General features: G+C 50.8%; 7 protein-coding genes across 7 annotated transcripts; 5 read left to right on the top strand and 2 right to left on the bottom strand.

Moving 5' to 3' along the window:
• Positions 1 to 1,807: 1,807 nt before the first annotated feature.
• PHM7 (putative DUF221 domain protein) lies at positions 1,808 to 4,632 on the top strand (the record flags this gene model as incomplete). Its single annotated transcript, XM_046093466.1, has 5 exons — positions 1,808 to 2,189; positions 2,262 to 2,879; positions 2,958 to 3,284; positions 3,345 to 3,743; positions 3,803 to 4,632. 5 exons carry the CDS (start codon positions 1,808 to 1,810, stop codon positions 4,630 to 4,632), a joined length of 2,556 nt encoding a protein of 851 aa, XP_045949444.1.
• Positions 4,633 to 5,261: 629 nt separating this feature from the next.
• Positions 5,262 to 6,140, bottom strand: LDX57_011725 (uncharacterized protein; the record flags this gene model as incomplete). The annotated part of the gene is made up of 1 exon (XM_046093467.1): positions 5,262 to 6,140. One exon carries the CDS (start codon positions 6,138 to 6,140, stop codon positions 5,262 to 5,264), a length of 879 nt encoding a protein of 292 aa, XP_045949445.1.
• Positions 6,141 to 6,953: 813 nt separating this feature from the next.
• LDX57_011726 (GPALPP motifs-containing protein 1) lies at positions 6,954 to 7,869 on the top strand (the record flags this gene model as incomplete). Its single annotated transcript, XM_046093468.1, has 2 exons — positions 6,954 to 7,550; positions 7,666 to 7,869. The coding sequence occupies 2 exons, from the start codon at positions 6,954 to 6,956 to the stop codon at positions 7,867 to 7,869; spliced, it is 801 nt and encodes a 266-aa protein (XP_045949446.1).
• Positions 7,870 to 9,671: 1,802 nt separating this feature from the next.
• hasH (cytochrome P450 monooxygenase hasH) lies at positions 9,672 to 11,879 on the top strand (the record flags this gene model as incomplete). The annotated part of the gene is made up of 5 exons (XM_046093469.1): positions 9,672 to 9,812; positions 9,897 to 10,081; positions 10,173 to 10,803; positions 10,869 to 11,088; positions 11,157 to 11,879. The coding sequence occupies 5 exons, from the start codon at positions 9,672 to 9,674 to the stop codon at positions 11,360 to 11,362; spliced, it is 1,383 nt and encodes a 460-aa protein (XP_045949447.1). The 3' UTR covers positions 11,363 to 11,879.
• A 170-nt stretch (positions 11,880 to 12,049) lies between these two features.
• On the top strand, positions 12,050 to 13,623 carry hasG (FAD-linked oxidoreductase hasG; the record flags this gene model as incomplete). The annotated part of the gene is made up of 4 exons (XM_046093470.1): positions 12,050 to 12,217; positions 12,268 to 12,510; positions 12,569 to 12,922; positions 12,979 to 13,623. 4 exons carry the CDS (start codon positions 12,050 to 12,052, stop codon positions 13,621 to 13,623), a joined length of 1,410 nt encoding a protein of 469 aa, XP_045949448.1.
• Positions 13,624 to 14,022: 399 nt separating this feature from the next.
• hasF (Zn(II)2Cys6 domain-containing transcription factor hasF) lies at positions 14,023 to 18,238 on the top strand. The gene is made up of 6 exons (XM_046093471.1): positions 14,023 to 14,673; positions 14,728 to 15,240; positions 15,301 to 15,971; positions 16,047 to 16,542; positions 16,597 to 16,919; positions 16,978 to 18,238. Exons 1-5 carry the CDS (start codon positions 14,149 to 14,151, stop codon positions 16,636 to 16,638), a joined length of 2,247 nt encoding a protein of 748 aa, XP_045949449.1. The 5' UTR covers positions 14,023 to 14,148; the 3' UTR covers positions 16,639 to 16,919; positions 16,978 to 18,238.
• hasE (7-dimethylallyltryptophan synthase hasE) lies at positions 16,845 to 18,321 on the bottom strand (the record flags this gene model as incomplete). The annotated part of the gene is made up of 2 exons (XM_046093472.1): positions 16,845 to 16,962; positions 17,018 to 18,321. 2 exons carry the CDS (start codon positions 18,319 to 18,321, stop codon positions 16,845 to 16,847), a joined length of 1,422 nt encoding a protein of 473 aa, XP_045949450.1.
• Positions 18,322 to 18,338: the final 17 nt, after the last annotated feature.

The following is an 18,338-nucleotide window of genomic DNA, read 5'->3' on the forward strand; positions in this document are numbered from 1 at the left end:
TAGACGGGAGAGGCGCCGATCATCATATGATTGGATCTGCACCGTCGACAGGCTCCCTCCCAATCCCGTGGCAAACCTGGGCCTTTCGTGTTGTCAAACTGTGTACACCGGTGTATGTTCGATGCTGTGCCACGGAGGAAAACATGCAGGCTGGCAGACATGACGCCGCTGGTGATGCGGACCGTCGAATGGACCTACGGATGTGGTCTTTTTGAGTTTTCGACGGATTTGACCCCAAATGCGAAGGTCGCGTCATCCAGGATGCTGTCCGGATCAGCTTCAGTCCAGAGTTGACGACGGAGTGACGGATGAACGCCACTTGCTTCAGGTGTCGGGGGCGCTCGTACCCAGGTACCATAAAGGTACCGTCGTCCCAGGGTCACAGCCTGCTATTTGCCACCCAGCACAGGTACCTCCCATGTACCGGGTACCTCGTCGTACCTCATCCTTACGTAACGGCGCTTCATGTGACGCTGCCAGCGCATCCACGGGAGATTTGGAGTGTTCGCTCGCCTACGGAGTCTTCCTCCTACCGTACGGAGTAGGAGTCTGCCAACACGATTCATTCGCAATACTCCCTCGTTCAGTTCATTGATCTTGATCTTGTCCAGCCACCCACGGTCAGCCACTGCCTTATCATCAACAATTAATTAACCAACTAACTAACTACGGATCCAATAGGGCCAGCACTGCCTCCGGTGGCTGAAGCGTCCTCATTTCAGACGGCAAATCCGAGATCGTCGGCCCTTATCGAACTAGTCAAAACAAAGTTGAAGGGGGATCGGGCATCGCCTGGGCCGGCCTCGTCATCGCATTCCATCTCCCGCTCTCTGGCGCTCTCTACCAAAGATCTCATCTTCCGATCCATGTCTGGTTCAACTCTGGACACGCCTCTGACTCGCTCTATCTCCCCGGTGGAGAGCATCCCTTCTTTTTTCCTCCTCTATTTTTCAATTTTTTTCAACACTAGTTCCTACTAGCTCTCCTTCAAAGTAGCTATCCTAGTCGCAACAAGCCAACGAGGAATTTTCCTACGGAACCATTCTCCTGGTCGTCCATTCATTTTCGCCAGAAAAGCCCCAATTGGCATGTTCGCTTGGCGCCTTTGAGTTTTTGGGTTTCGGTGACCAAAGATTAACAACATTATTGAACGATAAAAAAAAATATCCAAAAAGGAAAAAGAGCAGAGGGCATCCACCCAGATATCGCAACCCCTCTCTCCCTTTAAGCTTTGAGTCCCTTGAACTCTTCGTCACTCTCTCTTTTATTTCTTTTTCTTCTTTCCCTTTCCTCCCTCCAAACCTGGGGTTGATTCATTCTTTAATTGGGTTTATCATAGCCCTCGATCGTCGCCTTGATCATAAATCTTTCATTCTCCCCCCTTTTTTCGGGATTCCCGCAGATTCTGCCCCGGTCGGCGAAGCTCCAATCCCGAAACAACTGCTGGCTGCACGTGATAACCGGCTCGTATCTCGATCCCTGAATAAAACTCCCATCAGAAGGGCAAACGATCGAAGCAAGATTCACCTACGCTGTGAGGGAACGGGTCAATCTGATCCACCATCACAATGGGAATATATGATGCTGGCCTAACGGGCCTCCATCACATCCACCAACTGACCCGCCGCGCTGTAAGCTCCCTTTACGTGCCCTCCAATCAGCTGCGATCGCATCACCCTCGAAAGAAAAAGAAAAGAAACAAAGTTCTTAACTAAAGTTGTTGCAGGATGACAACCCGCAGGATACGTCCAACTCGGCCTCGGGATTGGTCGTCACCTTGGTCCCGTCCTTGGTGGTGGCCGTCGCGATGGTCCTGGTGTTTGTGATTCTGCGTCGCAGTGAGCACCGTATGTACATGCCGCGGACGTACCTGGGAGTGTTGCGCCCCGAAGAGCGAACGCCCCCTTCCTCTACTGGTCTGATTGGTTGGCTTCGTGATATGTATCAACTGCCCGACGAATATGTTCTGCAACATCATTCTATGGATGCCTACCTCCTGCTGCGCTTCTTGAAGACGGTTTCGATGATCTGCTTTGTGGGCGCCTGCATAACTTTCCCCATCCTCTTCCCTGTCAATGCGACCGGTGGCGGCAACAAGCAGCAATTGGACCTCTTGAGTATCGCCAATGTCTCGGATCAGACGTACGGCCGCTACTTTGCCCATGCTTTCGTCGCATGGCTGTTTGTTGGTAAGGCTTCCACCAAATCTCCCCGCCAAACCCTGGCATGGCTTTCTTGGGGCTAACACAATTGCCGTTCAGGATTTGTCTTCTTCACCGTCACCCGTGAAAGTCTTTTTTATATCAACTTGCGACAGGCCTACGCGCTTTCTCCGGCTTACGCCAACAAAATCTCGTCGCGAACCGTCTTATTTACCGCAGTCACCCAGGATTATCTGAGTCGCGACAAGATCCGCCGGATGTTTGGTCCCGCCAAGGTGCAAAATGTTTGGATTGCCACGGACACCAGTAAATTGGAAGAGAAGGTTGAAGAGCGCACCGATGCTGCCATGAAGCTCGAGGCTGCCGAGACCAAACTCATCACGCTTGCCAACGCCGCGCGCCTCAAGGCTTTGAAGAAGCAGGGCAACGTGGAAGACGGCCCAATCGTTCCCGAGAACATCGGAGAAGATCCTGATGATGAATCAGGCTCTGTTGCTGCTCGCTGGATCAAGCCGAAGGACAGACCTACTCACAGACTCAAGATGCTCATCGGCAAGAAGGTGGACACGATCAATTGGGCTCGTGCTGAAATCGAGCGTCTCAACCCCGAGATTGAGGAACTGCAAGAGAAGCACCGTGCCGGAGACGCGAAACTAGTCTCTTCCGTCTTTGTCGAATTCTACCACCAGTCGGATGCTCAAGCCGCTTTTCAGTCCGGTATGGTTCCCCATCTGTTTCTCCACACCCCTCAGAAGAATTATCATGCATTGATTTGGAACTAAAACATGAATCTAGTTGCTCATAACCTTCCCTTGCATATGGCCCCGCGATATATTGGTCTCGAACCCACCCAGGTCATCTGGTCCAACCTGCGTATCAAGTGGTGGGAGCGCATTATTCGGCATTCCGCGACCATCGCTTTTGTTGTCGCGTTGATTGTTTTCTGGGCAATTCCTACGGCTGTTGTCGGTGCTATCTCCAACATCAACTTCTTGACGGACAAGGTCAAGTTCCTTTCGTTCATTGATAACTGTCCGGACTGGCTCAAGGGTGCTATCACATCTCTTCTTCCGGTTATCTTGATGTCGGTACTCATGGCCCTGTTGCCTATCATTCTTCGATGTAAGTCAATCCTGTCCCATATACATGGGAGGCTTTCTTGCTGACCCCGGTCTTCGATAGTGATGGCAAAGCTTGGAGGCGCACCTAGCCAGGCTGAGATCGAACTGACCACTCAGAACTTCTATTTCGCATTCCAAGTGGTTCAAGTCTTCCTCGTTGTTACCCTTGCCTCGTCAGCCAGTTCGGTGGCCACTAAGATTGTGCAACAACCTCAAGAGGCTGCTTCATTGCTGGCCAACAACATCCCCAAAGTCTCGAACTTCTACATCACTTATATCCTTTTGCAAGGGCTGTCCTTCAGTTCGGGCGCGTTGCTTCAGATCAGCGGACTGGTTCTTGGTAAAATCCTCGGAAAGTTCTTGGACAACACTCCCCGTAAAATGTACACTCGCTGGTCCACCTTGGCCGGGCTGGGATGGGGAACCGTGTACCCAGTTTTCACTCTTCTGGCTGTCATTGGTAAGATCCTGAACACCAATTTCTCCTTAATATTCTACTGACCTGGACTCGGAATGCAGCCATTACTTACTCTTGTATCGCTCCCCTGGTTATGGGTTTTGCCACCATTGGTCTCTATCTCTTTTACTTTGCCTACCGCTACAACATGCTTTACGTTTCAAATGCGCACATCGACACGCAGGGCAAGGCATACGTCCGCGCCTTGCAGCACATCACAGTCGGCTGCTACCTTTTGATGGTTTGCTTGATCGGTTTGTTTGCCATTGGAACCGCTAGCAGCAGAATTGCGCTGGGTCCCTTGATCCTCATGATCATCCTTCTGGTCTTCATTATCATCTACCACCTGTCCCTCAATAGCGCGCTCACCCCTCTGATCAACTACCTGCCCAAGAACCTTGAGGCTGAGGAGGAACATCTCCTATCGCGCGAGAAGGCCGACTTTGGCCACTCCTCCGATGAAGCGGGACCGAGCGGCCCCGGACCGCGCGAGGGTGAAAATGGTGTGGAGACGGTCGATTCTGCCGAGAAGGGATTGACCGGCGAGGCGTCTCAGGAGGAAGGCAAAACCAACTTCCTGGTCCGGTACCTTCGACCCGACAAGTACAGTGGATACGAACAACTTCGACGCTGGGTTCCCAACGCCCACGAGTCTGCCAGCTATCCTCCCGAAGTTGAAAGCGCGGCATACCACCACCCAGCAATCAGCGCCCAGGCACCTCTTCTCTGGATTCCCCGCGATGAGCTGGGCGTGAGCAAGCAGGAAATCGCGCACTCGATCAAGGTGATTCCCATCACGGACGAGGATGCTTGGCTGGACGAGAAGAACCACATCCACTGGGATATGGACAAGGGTGTCCCGCCCATCTACGAAGAGAAGGTTCACTATTAGGCTCCCCATAGTCTGTTCCGTTTCTCTGCACTCGCGTCTCATGAGATCCAATCATGAGGCCCCAGTCTACGAAGTCCTAGTCCACGGGGTGCATCAGAAAGGAGGTGAATCGCATGTATGGACTATATAATTTTTTTTTGATACCCGCATGATGGTGATGTAATGTATTGGATACTATGAGATATGTGGGGTAATTAACTAATGTTGATTGCTATATATTAACTCCATCTGCTCTGTCGAGGAAGGCCCAGCTCGGCTTTCCTTCGTGAGAGATGGTTTGAATGTTTCTAGATGCAAATCTACGTTATTCAATGTAATAAGATGAATGTTCTTGACAGGCCTCTGATTGCTCGTGTGCGCAGCTCACTAATTATACATCGGATGTGATGGACTCGTCGCAATGCTAGCTAGCCTGTTGTTTTCTCCTTTTGAGCACCTTCGTTATGTGTCCCACCATCTTCTCGTATTACCCCAGCCGCATCTGGTGAACCTTTCTCGATATGGCGGTTCCTCTTTCTTCCGGCCTCACTGTCGATGTCCCCTCTTTGCTACCGGTCATGTTGTCGAAAGTTCCTTTCTCGGCAAAAGGAACTGATTGAGCACCTCGACACAGACGGCACAGAGAAGACTCAGACCACTCTGGCACAATGGCGCAGATCATTAGCATCCAGAACGATATCCGCTTCCTGTCCCTGACGGGGGCGATCAAAGAGGGTCTCAAAATTGAGGACCAGGGGAGCCCCAGTGACTGAAGCGGCGGTTATCATGATCTCTTGCGCACAGAAGGGTTGTTGGGAGGCGGCGGGCTGTTGCACACGAGGAGGGGGCTGATTGCTGAGTTGGTTTCGCAAAAATCTGGTGATTGGACGTGGTGTACCTGGGGGAGCCAACTGCCACTTTTCCACAAGGGCTCGGTGCTGACGACGCGAGATGGAAACGACAAGAACAAAGCGAGTCTGACCGGAGGAATTATGAAACCACCAGTGAGCATCTTCTCGCAATTTTGGCAAAGACTCGGAAACTCCTGTCTCAACAACAAGAGTGGGCCAGCCGTGTGCGTGGTTGGGCCCGCCCTGCCTCGATGGAGGCCAAAAGCAGTCGTCGGGCTGTTTCCCTTTATTGCCAACGGAGGATTTGTGGGTGGTTGTGTTTCCGAACATTATGCTATCTCTGGAAATGCCCATTTGGGAGCGGAGCTTATAGCCGACTTCCTCTGTAATCGATCTGGTGGTCACGTCATGTTGCAGAGTTGGGATCACTTTTATCAATGCTGTGGTGCCCTCCCACATAAACCGAAATGTGATGCCCCCAAGGCACTCTTTGCCGTTGTCAAGTCGCTGGCGAGCTGATTCAGTAATGCCCAAGACAACGAGAAATTGATTTCCGCCCTCGTTCCTGGTTAGCTGATCAAGCACATGTTCTGCTGCGCTCTTGATTTGGGCCATATGACGAAAGTCAAGAAGTGCATAGTTCGAAGGAAGACCGCTCATCAGTCCGTGTTGCTCCATGACTTGCCGGTTGCGGGGAGATGCAAGTGACTGTACTGATTCATCAGAGTCTGTTCGGACAGCTGCCATGCTTGCATATTCTAAGGGCCTGGAGTGAGGATAGGCATGGGATAGAATTAGAAAGGACTAGGCAAGAGGTGCAAAGGGGAGCGAAGTGAGAGGACAAAGAAAGAGAAGGTGAGACGCTTATTTCGAACGGAGGGGACATTCATTCACTAAGTAATCAGTCATTTACTTTACCTAGAAGATAGACTGCCCACAAAAATTCGCAGTAGTCAGGTGAATCTTGAGTTTCTTGACAATGTATACTGGTAGTAACATTCACTTAACTTTTGTCACAACGCTACTGAAGTTCTCAAGATGATATCATAATGATGAGAGCTTGGCAAGGACTTCTGCAAGGAAAAAATTAGTATTAGACATCAACATCACCTGGTTTTACATGTAGCTTTCGAGGACCGCTGGGTGTCTACTTCAAGGTTGGTCACGTGTGCACTAACCGCATGGGGACTAGACCGAGGCCAGAAGTGAGGGCCATTGAAGGCGTATCCATGTGAACAGTTCTATTGTAGCTAGTGCAGGAAGACTGTGTCGACTTGAGCTGAAAGAAACAAGATAGAATGGTGTCTTATCATGAACAACAACTGTCATCGTCGCATGACTAGTACTATCTCACGTTCTTTCTTGCATAGGTACAGAAAAAAGCAGGCGGTGAGAAAGACTAGACTCTTTTCGTCCGTTCATCACCGGCAATTCATCATCTTGCATCCATCTCCATCTCTCTACAATCCGTACATAATCCCCTGACCAAACATGGACCAGCGCGAAAAACGAAAGCTGGATGACTCGGCCACTGACGGGCATAGCACCGCCACTGACAAACGCCCCAGGGTGATTGGCCCCTCACTACCCCCACCATCAGACGCCCCGACGGCGCAAGACGACAGCGCCTCCAACTCCGACTCAGAGAGCAGTGATAACGATGACTTCGGACCCGGCCTGCCGCCACCAGAAGGTTCGGGCCCTGCGGCAGCCGAAACCAGCAGCTACGGTCCAACCATCCCCGCGTCGTCGTCAACCGAGCAGCCAGATGACGCAGGGAATGCGGCCTCCCGGCGCGACGACTGGATGCTTCAACCGCCTGACGACTCGAGCTGGGCGACGCGAGTCGACCCGACGAAGCTCCGGAACCGGAAGTTCCAGAGCGGGAAGCCTGGCTCGAGTCGTCCTTCTGCGCCGGGCGGCGGGGTGGATGCCTCGTGGACGGAAACGCCAGAGCAGAAGATGAGACGGCTGCAGGACGAGGTGCTGGGTGTTTCGACGGCGCCGGCGGGGTCGGGGCCGAGGAAGGAGGATGAGGGGGATTCGAAGAGGTCGAAGGTGATGTCGGAGAGGGTTGAGAAGTTCAATGTATGTTTGTCCTCACCTTTCTTCCCTCTGTTTTAAGACCGCGGTTGAGCCGTTTGCCCGGTTGGACTGAATTACTATGCTTTGGATGGTGGATTCGGGTGCTAAGAATATACAGGAAGCGCGACGGAAAGAGAAGGCCGCGGAGGGGGCGGCGCGCAAGGAGAAGAAGAAAGAAGAGGACGATGATCCTAGTCAACGAGCCTTTGACAAGGAGAAGGATATGTCGCTGGGATCTAAGATTAGTGCGTCGCAGCGGAGGGAGATGATTGATAAAGCGTCAGATTTCGGGTCCAGGTTTACGAAGGGGAAGTATCTTTGATTTTTGTTGCCATGGCGTGGTTTCCATTTATACTCTGTGGACGAGAGGGCTGAGTGTGTTATAACTGGATTGCTTTTGTGTTGATACCGAATTCTTGGGTGATTTGTCCATTTTTCTTTGAATCTAGAATTGGGGTTAAGTTTGTGATATTGGTCTATTAGTTGGGGTTATTTTATATTGATTGGAGAAGCGAAGGATGTCTTGTATCGGCCCTAGACGTATGCAGAACCATGGATCAGGAGGTCTACATTGCGATGAGAACAATATAGTAACTGTAGTGTCTTTGACAGAAGTATGTGTTTTCACATCTTGAGTTAAGCACTGACTCGTAGGTAACGGAATAATTGAAGGGTCGATGCCCAGAGAATCAAATACACAACTGAATAGCGTACTTCTGGCTAAGAACCAACAGGGCTGACTTTGCATGGGCTTTTTAGGAGTCGCGAATAACTTCTGTAGATGTAAGTGGCGTTCTTTACGTTATTGTTCCATGTTGCTAGTATAGACAAAGATAACAGGCGGTCTAATAGTACAACCAATCACTATAAAGTTTTCAGTTTTGCATTCACAAGAAGATGCTTTCCTCTGTCATCGAAGCCTTGGTCTCCTTGATAGGCATTCTTTTTACAATCGCCGCTTTAACCTCACCAATACTGTCCAGCAATTCGACTCCATATTTTTTGCACACGATCTGCACATTCCCCCTCTTCCAGTATCCCTTAGGGCAGACGGCGATTGCTTTCCCCTGGAACCTTCGCGCAGAGCCCAAACTCCATCAAGCTGACAGGCGCCTGAGTAGCCGGATGGAAGTAAATGATGACGATGTCGGCTTTCTCTTGTCGGTCGAGTTCCCACTCTACTTGCTCACGGTACGGAGCAAAGTCGATGTCCTCGCGCCACGAGCTATCCCAATCAGGGCGGAAGGTATTGTATATTGTCACACTCAGGTCGGAAAGGGAAGTGGATAGAGTCTCACGCCAGTCTTGCGTGTCGACATCCTTAGTAGCGGTTCCGGCAAGAAAAATGGACATCATGGAGCGTGGTGGTTCTTTCGAAGGCGCGTAGATGATTTGACTCTGCTTTGGAGCCATGTTCAAGGACGTATGCAGAGATTTTCTTGGTGGCTGTTTGAGAAGAGGAAGAAAGCGAGGCATTGTTGCAGAAGAGGGGATTCCGTGCGGGGTACAAGTCACGTTGCGAAGTGTCTGGACTTTCCTTGTGAACCGAGACATGTTGCGATGGATGATACAACAGTCCTAGTATTGGAGCGAGAATCCACCTATGAACTGCGCACGGAGGATTTCCCCACGTGGTCAGCATCTTCCCTGCATAGTGTGCATTCGTGCTTAATAGTATGCATGACCCCTACCTAGTACTCGTGCTATACTAAATCAACAATGATATTACCTTGTCTTGCGAAGTCGTCCTCGCTCGCCCCTATTCAACACAATTCGTCTCATCTCATCACATCTAATCCACCCATCCTTCAAAATGTTGATTACAGCCCGTCATTACACAAGGCTGTACGATGCGATGCTTGTCAGCTCATCGCATCGTATTGATTTCTCGCCGAAACCGTGCCGCCCCGCGCCGACCCTTTATGCCCCGAAACCAATCCTCGTAACTCGACCTTGGGTCATAAGTCCCGACGGATACGGCGTCAAATCTCCGTGTCCTACGGACCCTGGAGCTTCTGCGATTTCGATTATCCCTATAAATATGCGACACGTGGGAGAGAGCTAGAAGATGCCACCTGACCTGATTCGACCTCGACACGATTCCTTTGTTACTTGAGGCTCAGAATGGACTCGTACCAGAATTTCTTCTTCGAGGTGCCTTCGGTTTCTGTCGCGGCAAAGATCAGTCTTGGATTGTCTACGCTGGTCGTCGCGTTGGTGATATTTTTGGTTGCACCGAGGGTAGTGCTAAATAGCGTTGCAGATGTGAGTTCTTGCGTCACTTCTGTATCACTGACGGGGATGAAACACTTTTGAATCAAAGAAACTGACCGGTGTATCTTGGTGAAGGGCATTCTATCGACCATCTATCGCATTCCTACGACGGATAGGAAGAGATCAATACCAGGGCCAGCATATACCTTCCCCAATGGCCAAATGATCGATAAGTTCCTGGCAGCGAAAGCGAAGAGCTGGGAATGGGAGGAGAAATATGGCAAGACGTATCGCATTTGGGCAGCGAGTATTCCGGAAGTGTATGTTCTATCTACAATATACTGGCCCACATGTCCATCTCCTCTTTGATCGTCCTCGGTATGTTAGAAGCGTGATACTAACTATTAGCAGAGTCATCACAGATCCCAAAGACGTCGAAACCCTCTACCAAGATTCCGCAGACCACAACAAGGCGCACCAAGCAAATGCCGGCTGGCTACTCACCCAACTCCTCGGATCCGGTCTGGGTCTCATAAATGCACCCCGCTGGAATGTGCTCCGCAAGACCCTGGACCCGATGTTCTCCCATCGCACTGCCGTACGTTTCTTGCACGAGAGTCTCTACAGGGGGGCCGAGGAATACGTCGCGGGAATCCATCGGTTCGCACTGCCAGTGTCCAACCAGGAATCAAAGCACCAAAAGGGTGTCGTGATAAACGCGACGCAGGCATTACAGCGATATCCGTTCTTCGAGGTCGCGTCGATGTTCTACGGGAAGATGAGCGACGAGGAGCAAGAACGGCTGTGGGATCTGGGTCGTCGGTATTCGCAAGTTTTTGCGGCCATCGTGGCGGGCGGGATCCATCGGACCAAGTTTACTAAGTATCTTGGGACGAATGCGTATCAGGATGCGCGGGAGTATCAGCGTTTGTGGAAGAGTTTCAACGCCGATGTGTATGGGGCTAGGAAGAGTAGTGCGCCTGAGACGCCCATCGTGCTACTGATGGAGGCGGCAGAGCGAGGCCAGCTGACGGGGAACGAGGTATGCAACTTACTGTTTGATAGCTCTTCGTTTTAGTCTGGACTAACATCCATGGTTTGCTCCAGGTGACAGATACTATTGCGGAGTCGACCTTTGCGAACTTGGATATCGTCACGCATGTGATTTCTTCCTGTATTATTCTCTTGGCAGACTCGCAAGAAGTCCAAGATGACTTGTTGGCGGAAATGCAGAGCAATCAGAAGGGAAAAGAGGAATACATCGCTCGGAAGGATACCCTGCTTCATTATTGCCTTCTAGAGTCCCTTCGTCTGCGACCGGTTCTATGTGAGTATCACAGGATCATACCAAGATCATTTATTCCAGAGATACTGTATACTAACTGCTCCTACAAGCATTCACCTTTCCCGAGAACCCTCCCCGAGAAAAGATCCTAGGCAACTTCATCGTCCCCAAAGATACCACAGTCATCGTGGATGCCTTTGCTATTAACATCCGGAACCCCTTCTGGGGCCCTGATAATCGTGCATATCGCCCCAGTCGGTTCGAGGGAATCAAGCAGAGCCAGGTAGGAGCAATGCCAGTCAAGCGATCTAAATGAAATCAATCTAACCGATATCTAGCTGCGATATAACCTCGCTACATTCGGCTACGGACCGAGAAAGTGTCTTGGGCAGCATATTGCCGATAAGATCATCAAGTCGGTCGTATTTCACCTCTTCAGCAAGTATCGGGTATCACTTCAACCGATGCAGGCGATTGAGGGGGATTTCAAGGTTGATAAGACGAGCTGGGTGGCGTTGTATGATGTGGATTTGAGATTGGAGGAGAGGGCGGAGGCGGCTGGGGAGGTGAGAGATTCCTGAGCATTGTAGGAGATTTCTCTGAAGCAGGATTTGAAGATAAGGTTACGACTCCAAAGCAATAGGCTGTCTCTTAGATTCGGCTCGCGAAAGGCCTAGGTAGAATGAACGTTGAAGTTTATGACCAATTTCTTTGTTTACGATCCCAGGTAATAACTAAGGCGACGTCCAATTAATTCCAAACGAGTTCCCGAATTGAAAGATTCTTCAGATAACACCATGGAATGAGGTGAGCTCGGCCCAACGGCATGTAAAAGTCCATGCGAAGGGCAAATCGGCGAATAAATAGCACTGATGCCGCCGTGCACCGAAGCCGAGTCAGCCAAAATGCGGGACAGTGACAATGTATGTAGAGTGGCACATGAAATTGAAACGAGATGCAATTCCCTAACAAAAAAAAAGTCAATCTACGCTAAAAATCCAGAATGGCCGGAAATATTAAAGCAGAGCTAAGCACTCGCCTGTCCGCATCCAATGTGATTGTGGAGGGCGATGAGGCATGGGAAGATGCCCTCAAGCGGTGGACGAAGTATCGATCAAAAGTCCCTGCTGCAGTGATTCAACCAACTAGCGAGGAGGATGTGATAACAGCGGTGAGAAAGTCAGCTACCAATATGCTTTCGACTGCTAACTTTATCTGGAGGTTTCTTATGCCGTGCAAAGCGACAGACCGTTTGTGGTTAAAGGCGGAGGCCACAGCAATGGATTCTCGACTATCGACAGTCCTGGGGTTGTGATCGACCTTTCTAAGATGCGTGAAGTCAATGTTGACGTTGAGAACCTGCTGGTGACTGCGCAAGGAGGAGCAACCATGGGCGATGGAATCAAGGCCGCCGGGGCAGCTGGGCTAGCTATTGCTACTGGAACGTGCAACGAGGTGGGACTGGTAAGAGATAAACCGACCCTAGTTTCTCTAACAGTCTTCCTAATGGTAATATGAATAGATTGGCGCCACGCTCGGAGGAGGCATTGGCCGATTCCTTGGGCTTTGGGGATATGCCATAGACACTGTCGTCTCCATGCGGGTCATCGTGGTGGATCAAAGCGGCACGGCCCGCGCAGTTGAAGCATCACGCGAATTCAACCAGGATCTCTTCTGGGGACTGCGCGGTAGTGGTCATCTATTTGGAGTGGTGGTGCAGGCCACCTTTCGAGCACACCCGTGGCACCATGATACCTGGCACAGCTGTCTGGTCTTTAGTCCGGCGGATGCAGGGATCGTCGCAGAAGCAATAGACCGCGTCCACTATGAGGGAGGAATGCAAGGTCGGCTGGTATTCTGCGCACCAAATAAACAGGTAGGAAAGCCATAAAGCCCAGTAGGCAAGAATTGCAGGGCTGACTGATGAAATAGCCTGTCGTGCTTCTCCAGCTGTGGTATGTTGGACCACCCGAGGATGCCGCCAACAAGTTCGACACCCTCTTGTCGCTTCCCAGCATGAAAAAACACCCATTGAATTATGTTGGCCGTCTCATTCCGTACTCGAATCTCAACGATTCCAGTGACCGCATCTGCGGCTACGCTGGGCGAAAGAATCTGGCAGCATTCGGGATGAAGTCCATATCTGCTGACTCGTGCACTGCTGCGCTCAGAGTGTACATGAATTTCATCGACAGATATCCTGATGCTGCCCAGACACACATCTTGACTGAGTTCTATGGCATGGACGTGGCGAAACAGCTTGACTGCGACGGTCAGCAGACCTCTATGACCAGAGAGGCTCGGCAAGAGGTCAAATACTGGGTCATGCCATTGGCTTGGTACGAGGACCCTAATCTGGATGGACACTGTGCACGTCTTAATCTGGACATTCGCGAGGCATTTTTGACCCAGTCAGGAGGTGAGCGTCTCAATAGTGTAGGGTACGTTAATATGCCGTTTGAGGATGATACTGCACATAGCATTTTCGGCGAGGCAGAACGACTGGACAGACTTCGGGAGATGAAGGCAAAATGGGATCCTCTGGGAGTATTTCAAGGCTTGATAAGGTTTTGGTGATGATTGGGACATGGTTGAATATTAAATAATATGCTCGTGTAGAGACAAAGAAGACGCTTTTCTGCTTGGGGAGCCCAGGCCATGTGGGTCTGGGGATCGTCGCTGATGTGGATCTCCTGAATGCCATCTGCTTTAAAAATGCACTCGCATCTCTGGAACAATGCAAGGATGTAATCCCGGACTCTTTTCTTCATCCATTGACTCAATTGTATTGCTCCAGGAATTCATTTCCTCGCTAGTGCCTCCTTTAGGGTCGTAAAGCAGCCTCAGGCAAACTCTGAGTCAGCAGGATCAGGGCTATGTGCGCTAACCCCAACGCGGCTAGCGGATCACCGGTCTACAGGCATTCGCATTTCGCAGCTTCCTTTCGTATCTCGTTTCGCCTCTTTGCTCCTTCCAAGTCTCTTGCAGCTATCAAGTGAAGCCCTCGGTGCATGCAGTTTGAACCTGACCATCTGAAAGAGGACAGGAAACCCCCCCCACTCCCAGATCAGAGGACATTGATACCCTCCCGTCCATCGTTTGATGGACTCCACGAAGACCAACCCCACGCCGCTGCCTGGGGGCATTCAGAAAGGCCGTCAGCGAACCATCACTGCATGCCTGACATGTCGTCGTCGGAAAGTCAAGTGCGACCATGTGCAGCCAGTCTGTTCCCCATGTCAGCGAGGCAATCGAGTTTGCACATACGTGAATCCTCAAGTGTCGTCGCAGGCGCAGCCCCACTCGACGGCCAACCGTGTGTCGCGATCTAATCTGCGCTCCGGCCAAGATGAGATCAGAAGCCGTTTGGAGAGGTTGGAAAAGCTGCTGGAAAGGGCGATCGAGGGCGGTGTTAATGCTAACGCCCCACCGCCGACGGATGCGCAGGCTTCTGGTCCCGACGCGTCGCAGGATGGAGAGCAAAAAGGTGTCGCTAGCATTGCGATGCCAGACCGTGGGAACGAAACTTTGTCTGCTGATGGATACGATGGTGCCTTGCTACTAGAACCGGAAAGCGGCCAGTCACGGTGGGTCTCATCCCTGCACTACGCGCTGCTCGCGGACGAGGTATGATTGCCTGATACAGCCTGAGCTACCAGCGACCATGGCTAATTCGACTAGATTCACGATGTGAAAATGTTACTCGGGGACCAGGCTCGGAGCGTTCCTGGGGAAAGCCCATCCTCCGAACGGGATACCACTCCATTTCCGTTTTCCAACACCGGCGTTGACAGCCTTACGCCTTGGCTCCCCAGATCCGCAGAGGATTGCTTTGAATATCTAAAGATATTCTTCTCCAATGTTGATCCGATGACACGTCTGGTGCACAAACCTTCTCTCCGACGACGCATTGCGCTTTACGTCAACCAAACATACGCCATGAACCAGGACGCGGGCGAAGAAAGTGAAGAATCTGTGCCGGACCCCTCGATCCACTCATTTGAGCCCTTGGCCTTGGCTGTTTTCTATTCAGCTGTCAACAGCCTGCCACCAGAAACCGTACTCGCGCAATTTTCTGCAGACAAGGAAACGCTGCTGGCTCAGTTCCAAAGGGGAGTGGAGCTAGGACTTGGGAGGGAGGGCTTTTTGACAACCCCGAACATCGAAGTCCTGCAAGCGTTTGTTTTGCTTTTGGTAAGTTCCAAGTATTGATCTGCATGTCCGTAGCGGAAATGATACTCATAAGCCAATTAGACCTGCCAGTCACGAGAAGATGACATGTCAAGAACATGGACTCTACTTGGTCTTGCTGTTAGAATGGCACTCTCGCAAGGCCTTCACAGGGAACCTTCTTTATTCCCTTCAAAAAACATGGATGTCGTTCAGGTGGAGATTCGCCGGCGATTATGGCATCAAATATGTCATCTCGACTTCAGGTCAGCTGAAGCCAGAGGGCAGGAGCCAACCATCGCCGACGAAGATTACACAACTCTGTTACCCAGGAATATTGACGATGAAGAGCTTGTCGAAGGAGCACACCTCACTACCGATACGTATTCGCCACCGGGATTTACAGACATGACGGGACACCTCATTCGATTAAACGGAATCCACTGCTTCAGGAGAATTGTGCGAAGTACTTACCGCCTAGAACGACGGCTAAAGTCTTCGGCCGTTCAAGGAAATCCCAGCTTGTATCCAATTGCGGAGCTCCAGGCCCTTTTCATCGAAGTCCGTAATATGGTGGGCGACATGGCCTCGCACATTGAAACCGAATATCTGCAGTTCTGCGACGCCAATATACCAATGCAGCGCCTTGCGCTTGGACTTTCGGCTGTAATTGAATGGAGGTGCTGGTCAATCTTCTGGCTACGCACCCCGAAACAATACCGTGAGGCGGTGGTCACCCCAGATATCCGACAAACGTGAGTAAACCGTTGTTATAAGAGCAACTGTCCCCTTAAAAATGATGTACTTACGTCTGACTCTGGTCGGTCTAGCGTATTGGAAAAATCTGTAAGCTTGATGGAAAGCATGAATATGATTCCGGACGACAAAGACGCTCAAAGATTTCAATGGCATATCGGAGGTCACTCCTGCTTCCAGGCAATAATGCATATCGTGTCTGAGTTAGAAACACCAGAGTTCCAGGCGGCTGATCACAGTATCCTTCGCTCTCGTGCCCTGACCGTCCTGCGTGATACAATGAACATGAAGGGACGTGAAATGAGCTCGATATGGAATGTTATCAACCGGATAATCTCAAATTGTTTGGCCAAGAACTCTCAACAAACATTCCCTTTGACACCATATTCGGCTCTCTTCCCTCCTAACGGAATAATACCCGACATCAGCACAACAGCAACCATGGCAGCCCCTCAGACATTTGCAGAGACGCCTGCAGCACAAGGGAGCTCGGTGATAGGTGCCCCATTGCCCGATATTGGTGACCTAGGAAACCTCGATATGCAGGATGTATCCATGTCATTTGACTGGGTGGGTGATCCTACAGTTCTTTGAGGAGCCTTTTGCTAATAATGACTGTTTTAGGGATTTTGGAACTTTGATCCCACTGATATTAACTCATATTAGTGTCTTGCTGGACGCTTGCGAAAGTTACTTCTATTGGTAATTCAAATTGTGTCTAACGATTGATAAGAAAGATAGGCCTCCACATCTTGGTTGTGGACTGTCGACCAGGGAAGCCGCCATCAACGTGATACCATTTCATAGAACAACGAAAAACAATGGAATGCATCAAAAAAGAAAAGTTTCACTCAAACGAAGGACTCTGCGCCTCATACGCTGTATACCCGGGGACTATAATACATGGTCATATAAACGCCTTTCTGCTTCTTATAGGAAAATGACAGGTAGGTGTGTGTGCCAGTAGATGTGGACAACGGATGATGTGGGCTAAATTTGGTTTAGTGTTCCTAGGCCTTTTGTTCAGGGGAACGGGAGAACTTACAACAAATCTTCAAGATCTTTGGAATATCCTCGCTCCAGTTGATTCCATCCCAGCTTTCCAAAGAATTTCTGCAGTCTCCCAGCGATCTGTATATCATTTTCACAATAATGTCTGACAGGAAGATACACCTTGGGTTCCGGGAACCATTTGCCCGGCCGCAGCTCGAAATTGAAGATTGTTCCCGCTGTCCGGTGGTCGTTCTGTGGCAGGTCTGCATTTTCGTCCGCGACGTCAAATATTGTTCTCCACAGCTCGTCCAGCAGCTTTACGGCTTCGGTGGTGTTCTCGTCTATCAAGCGACCCCCAAGGCAATATGCCTCTTTTACCTCCCGCAGCGCGGTGTGAGGGATGCGTACATATATCTTGATTCGAGACTCAGCTTCATCCACACAATCCACGCTGATCATCTCTGCCTTAGCTGCTCCATTCAAGCTCGCCATCCACGCCTCAAGCACGGATAAAGCTGTAATCGCTTGAGGACCCCAGAGACTGCTTTTTTGTGCCAGCCGCAGAATCGAGTCCGAAATCACTTTCGTTGTGCTCTGTCCAGTGATCATCGCCTTCAAAATGGGAAAGAAATAGGCTTTGCTGGTCACGCCACCGGCGTCCAAGTCGAATGCAAGGAAGCTTTGTGTGGTGTGTTCGCCGCTTGGAAGTTTGTCTCGGAATTGAGGGTGTACATCGGGGGACACGAAAAGCTCGGCACGGAAATGTTCGAACATGGACAAATTCGCACCGACTTCTGATGCGGCATACGAGTGCATGAACCGCATGACCGCGGCTTGGTTGAATGGATCTGCGGCCGAGCCTGCATCGAAACCGACAGGCTCAACACCAAGTCGAATTGTACTTTGGGACTCGGCATTTCCATTCACATTCCAACTGGGCTCGAGTGGGGAGAAGTCGTCAGTCAGGAAAGATCGCCAGGGTGCGTTGGCCGGAGACGGCTGGACAGAGTTCTCGAGCGGCGGGCGTGGGCCAAGTAGGGGTAAAATGTGGGTGTGATAAAGAAGCAGGTACTTGTAATGGGTATACAAGGGATAATCTGCCTTCGAAAGGAGCTTGCTCATCAACGGACCAGTTTCTCGCCACCAGAATGCCGTGGAAGAAGTGGGAGCAGGCAGTGGAAGGGCCGTCGTGAGTACGTCGTATGGAGTGAAAAAAGCAAGCGACAAACTGTCTCTCGTGTCGGTGTCACCATTCGTCAACTTCTTCTGCATCTTGGCAGGGGAGCCGTTTACGCCGTTGAGCCGAGTGAGCGTACCCGGGGACGAAGGGAACAACGATTCGGCACTAGCAGACATGTTGAATGGATTCAAGT

The sequence above is a fragment of the Aspergillus melleus genome (genome assembly GCF_016097325.1).
Source record: "Aspergillus melleus strain CBS 546.65 chromosome Unknown contig7, whole genome shotgun sequence".
NCBI lineage: Eukaryota > Fungi > Ascomycota > Eurotiomycetes > Eurotiales > Aspergillaceae > Aspergillus > Aspergillus melleus.

What these genes read in the sequence shown, in the direction of transcription:
- hasF (XM_046093471.1), top strand. Translation starts at nt 14,149, where the DNA reads ATGGACTCCACGAAGACCAACCCCACGCCGCTGCCTGGGGGCATTCAG. An exon ending in ACGCGCTGCTCGCGGACGAG is followed by an intron (nt 14,674 to 14,727) that starts GTATGATTGCCT and finishes TAATTCGACTAG; the next exon opens with ATTCACGATGTGAAAATGTT. An exon ending in AAGCGTTTGTTTTGCTTTTG is followed by an intron (nt 15,241 to 15,300) that starts GTAAGTTCCAAG and finishes TAAGCCAATTAG; the next exon opens with ACCTGCCAGTCACGAGAAGA.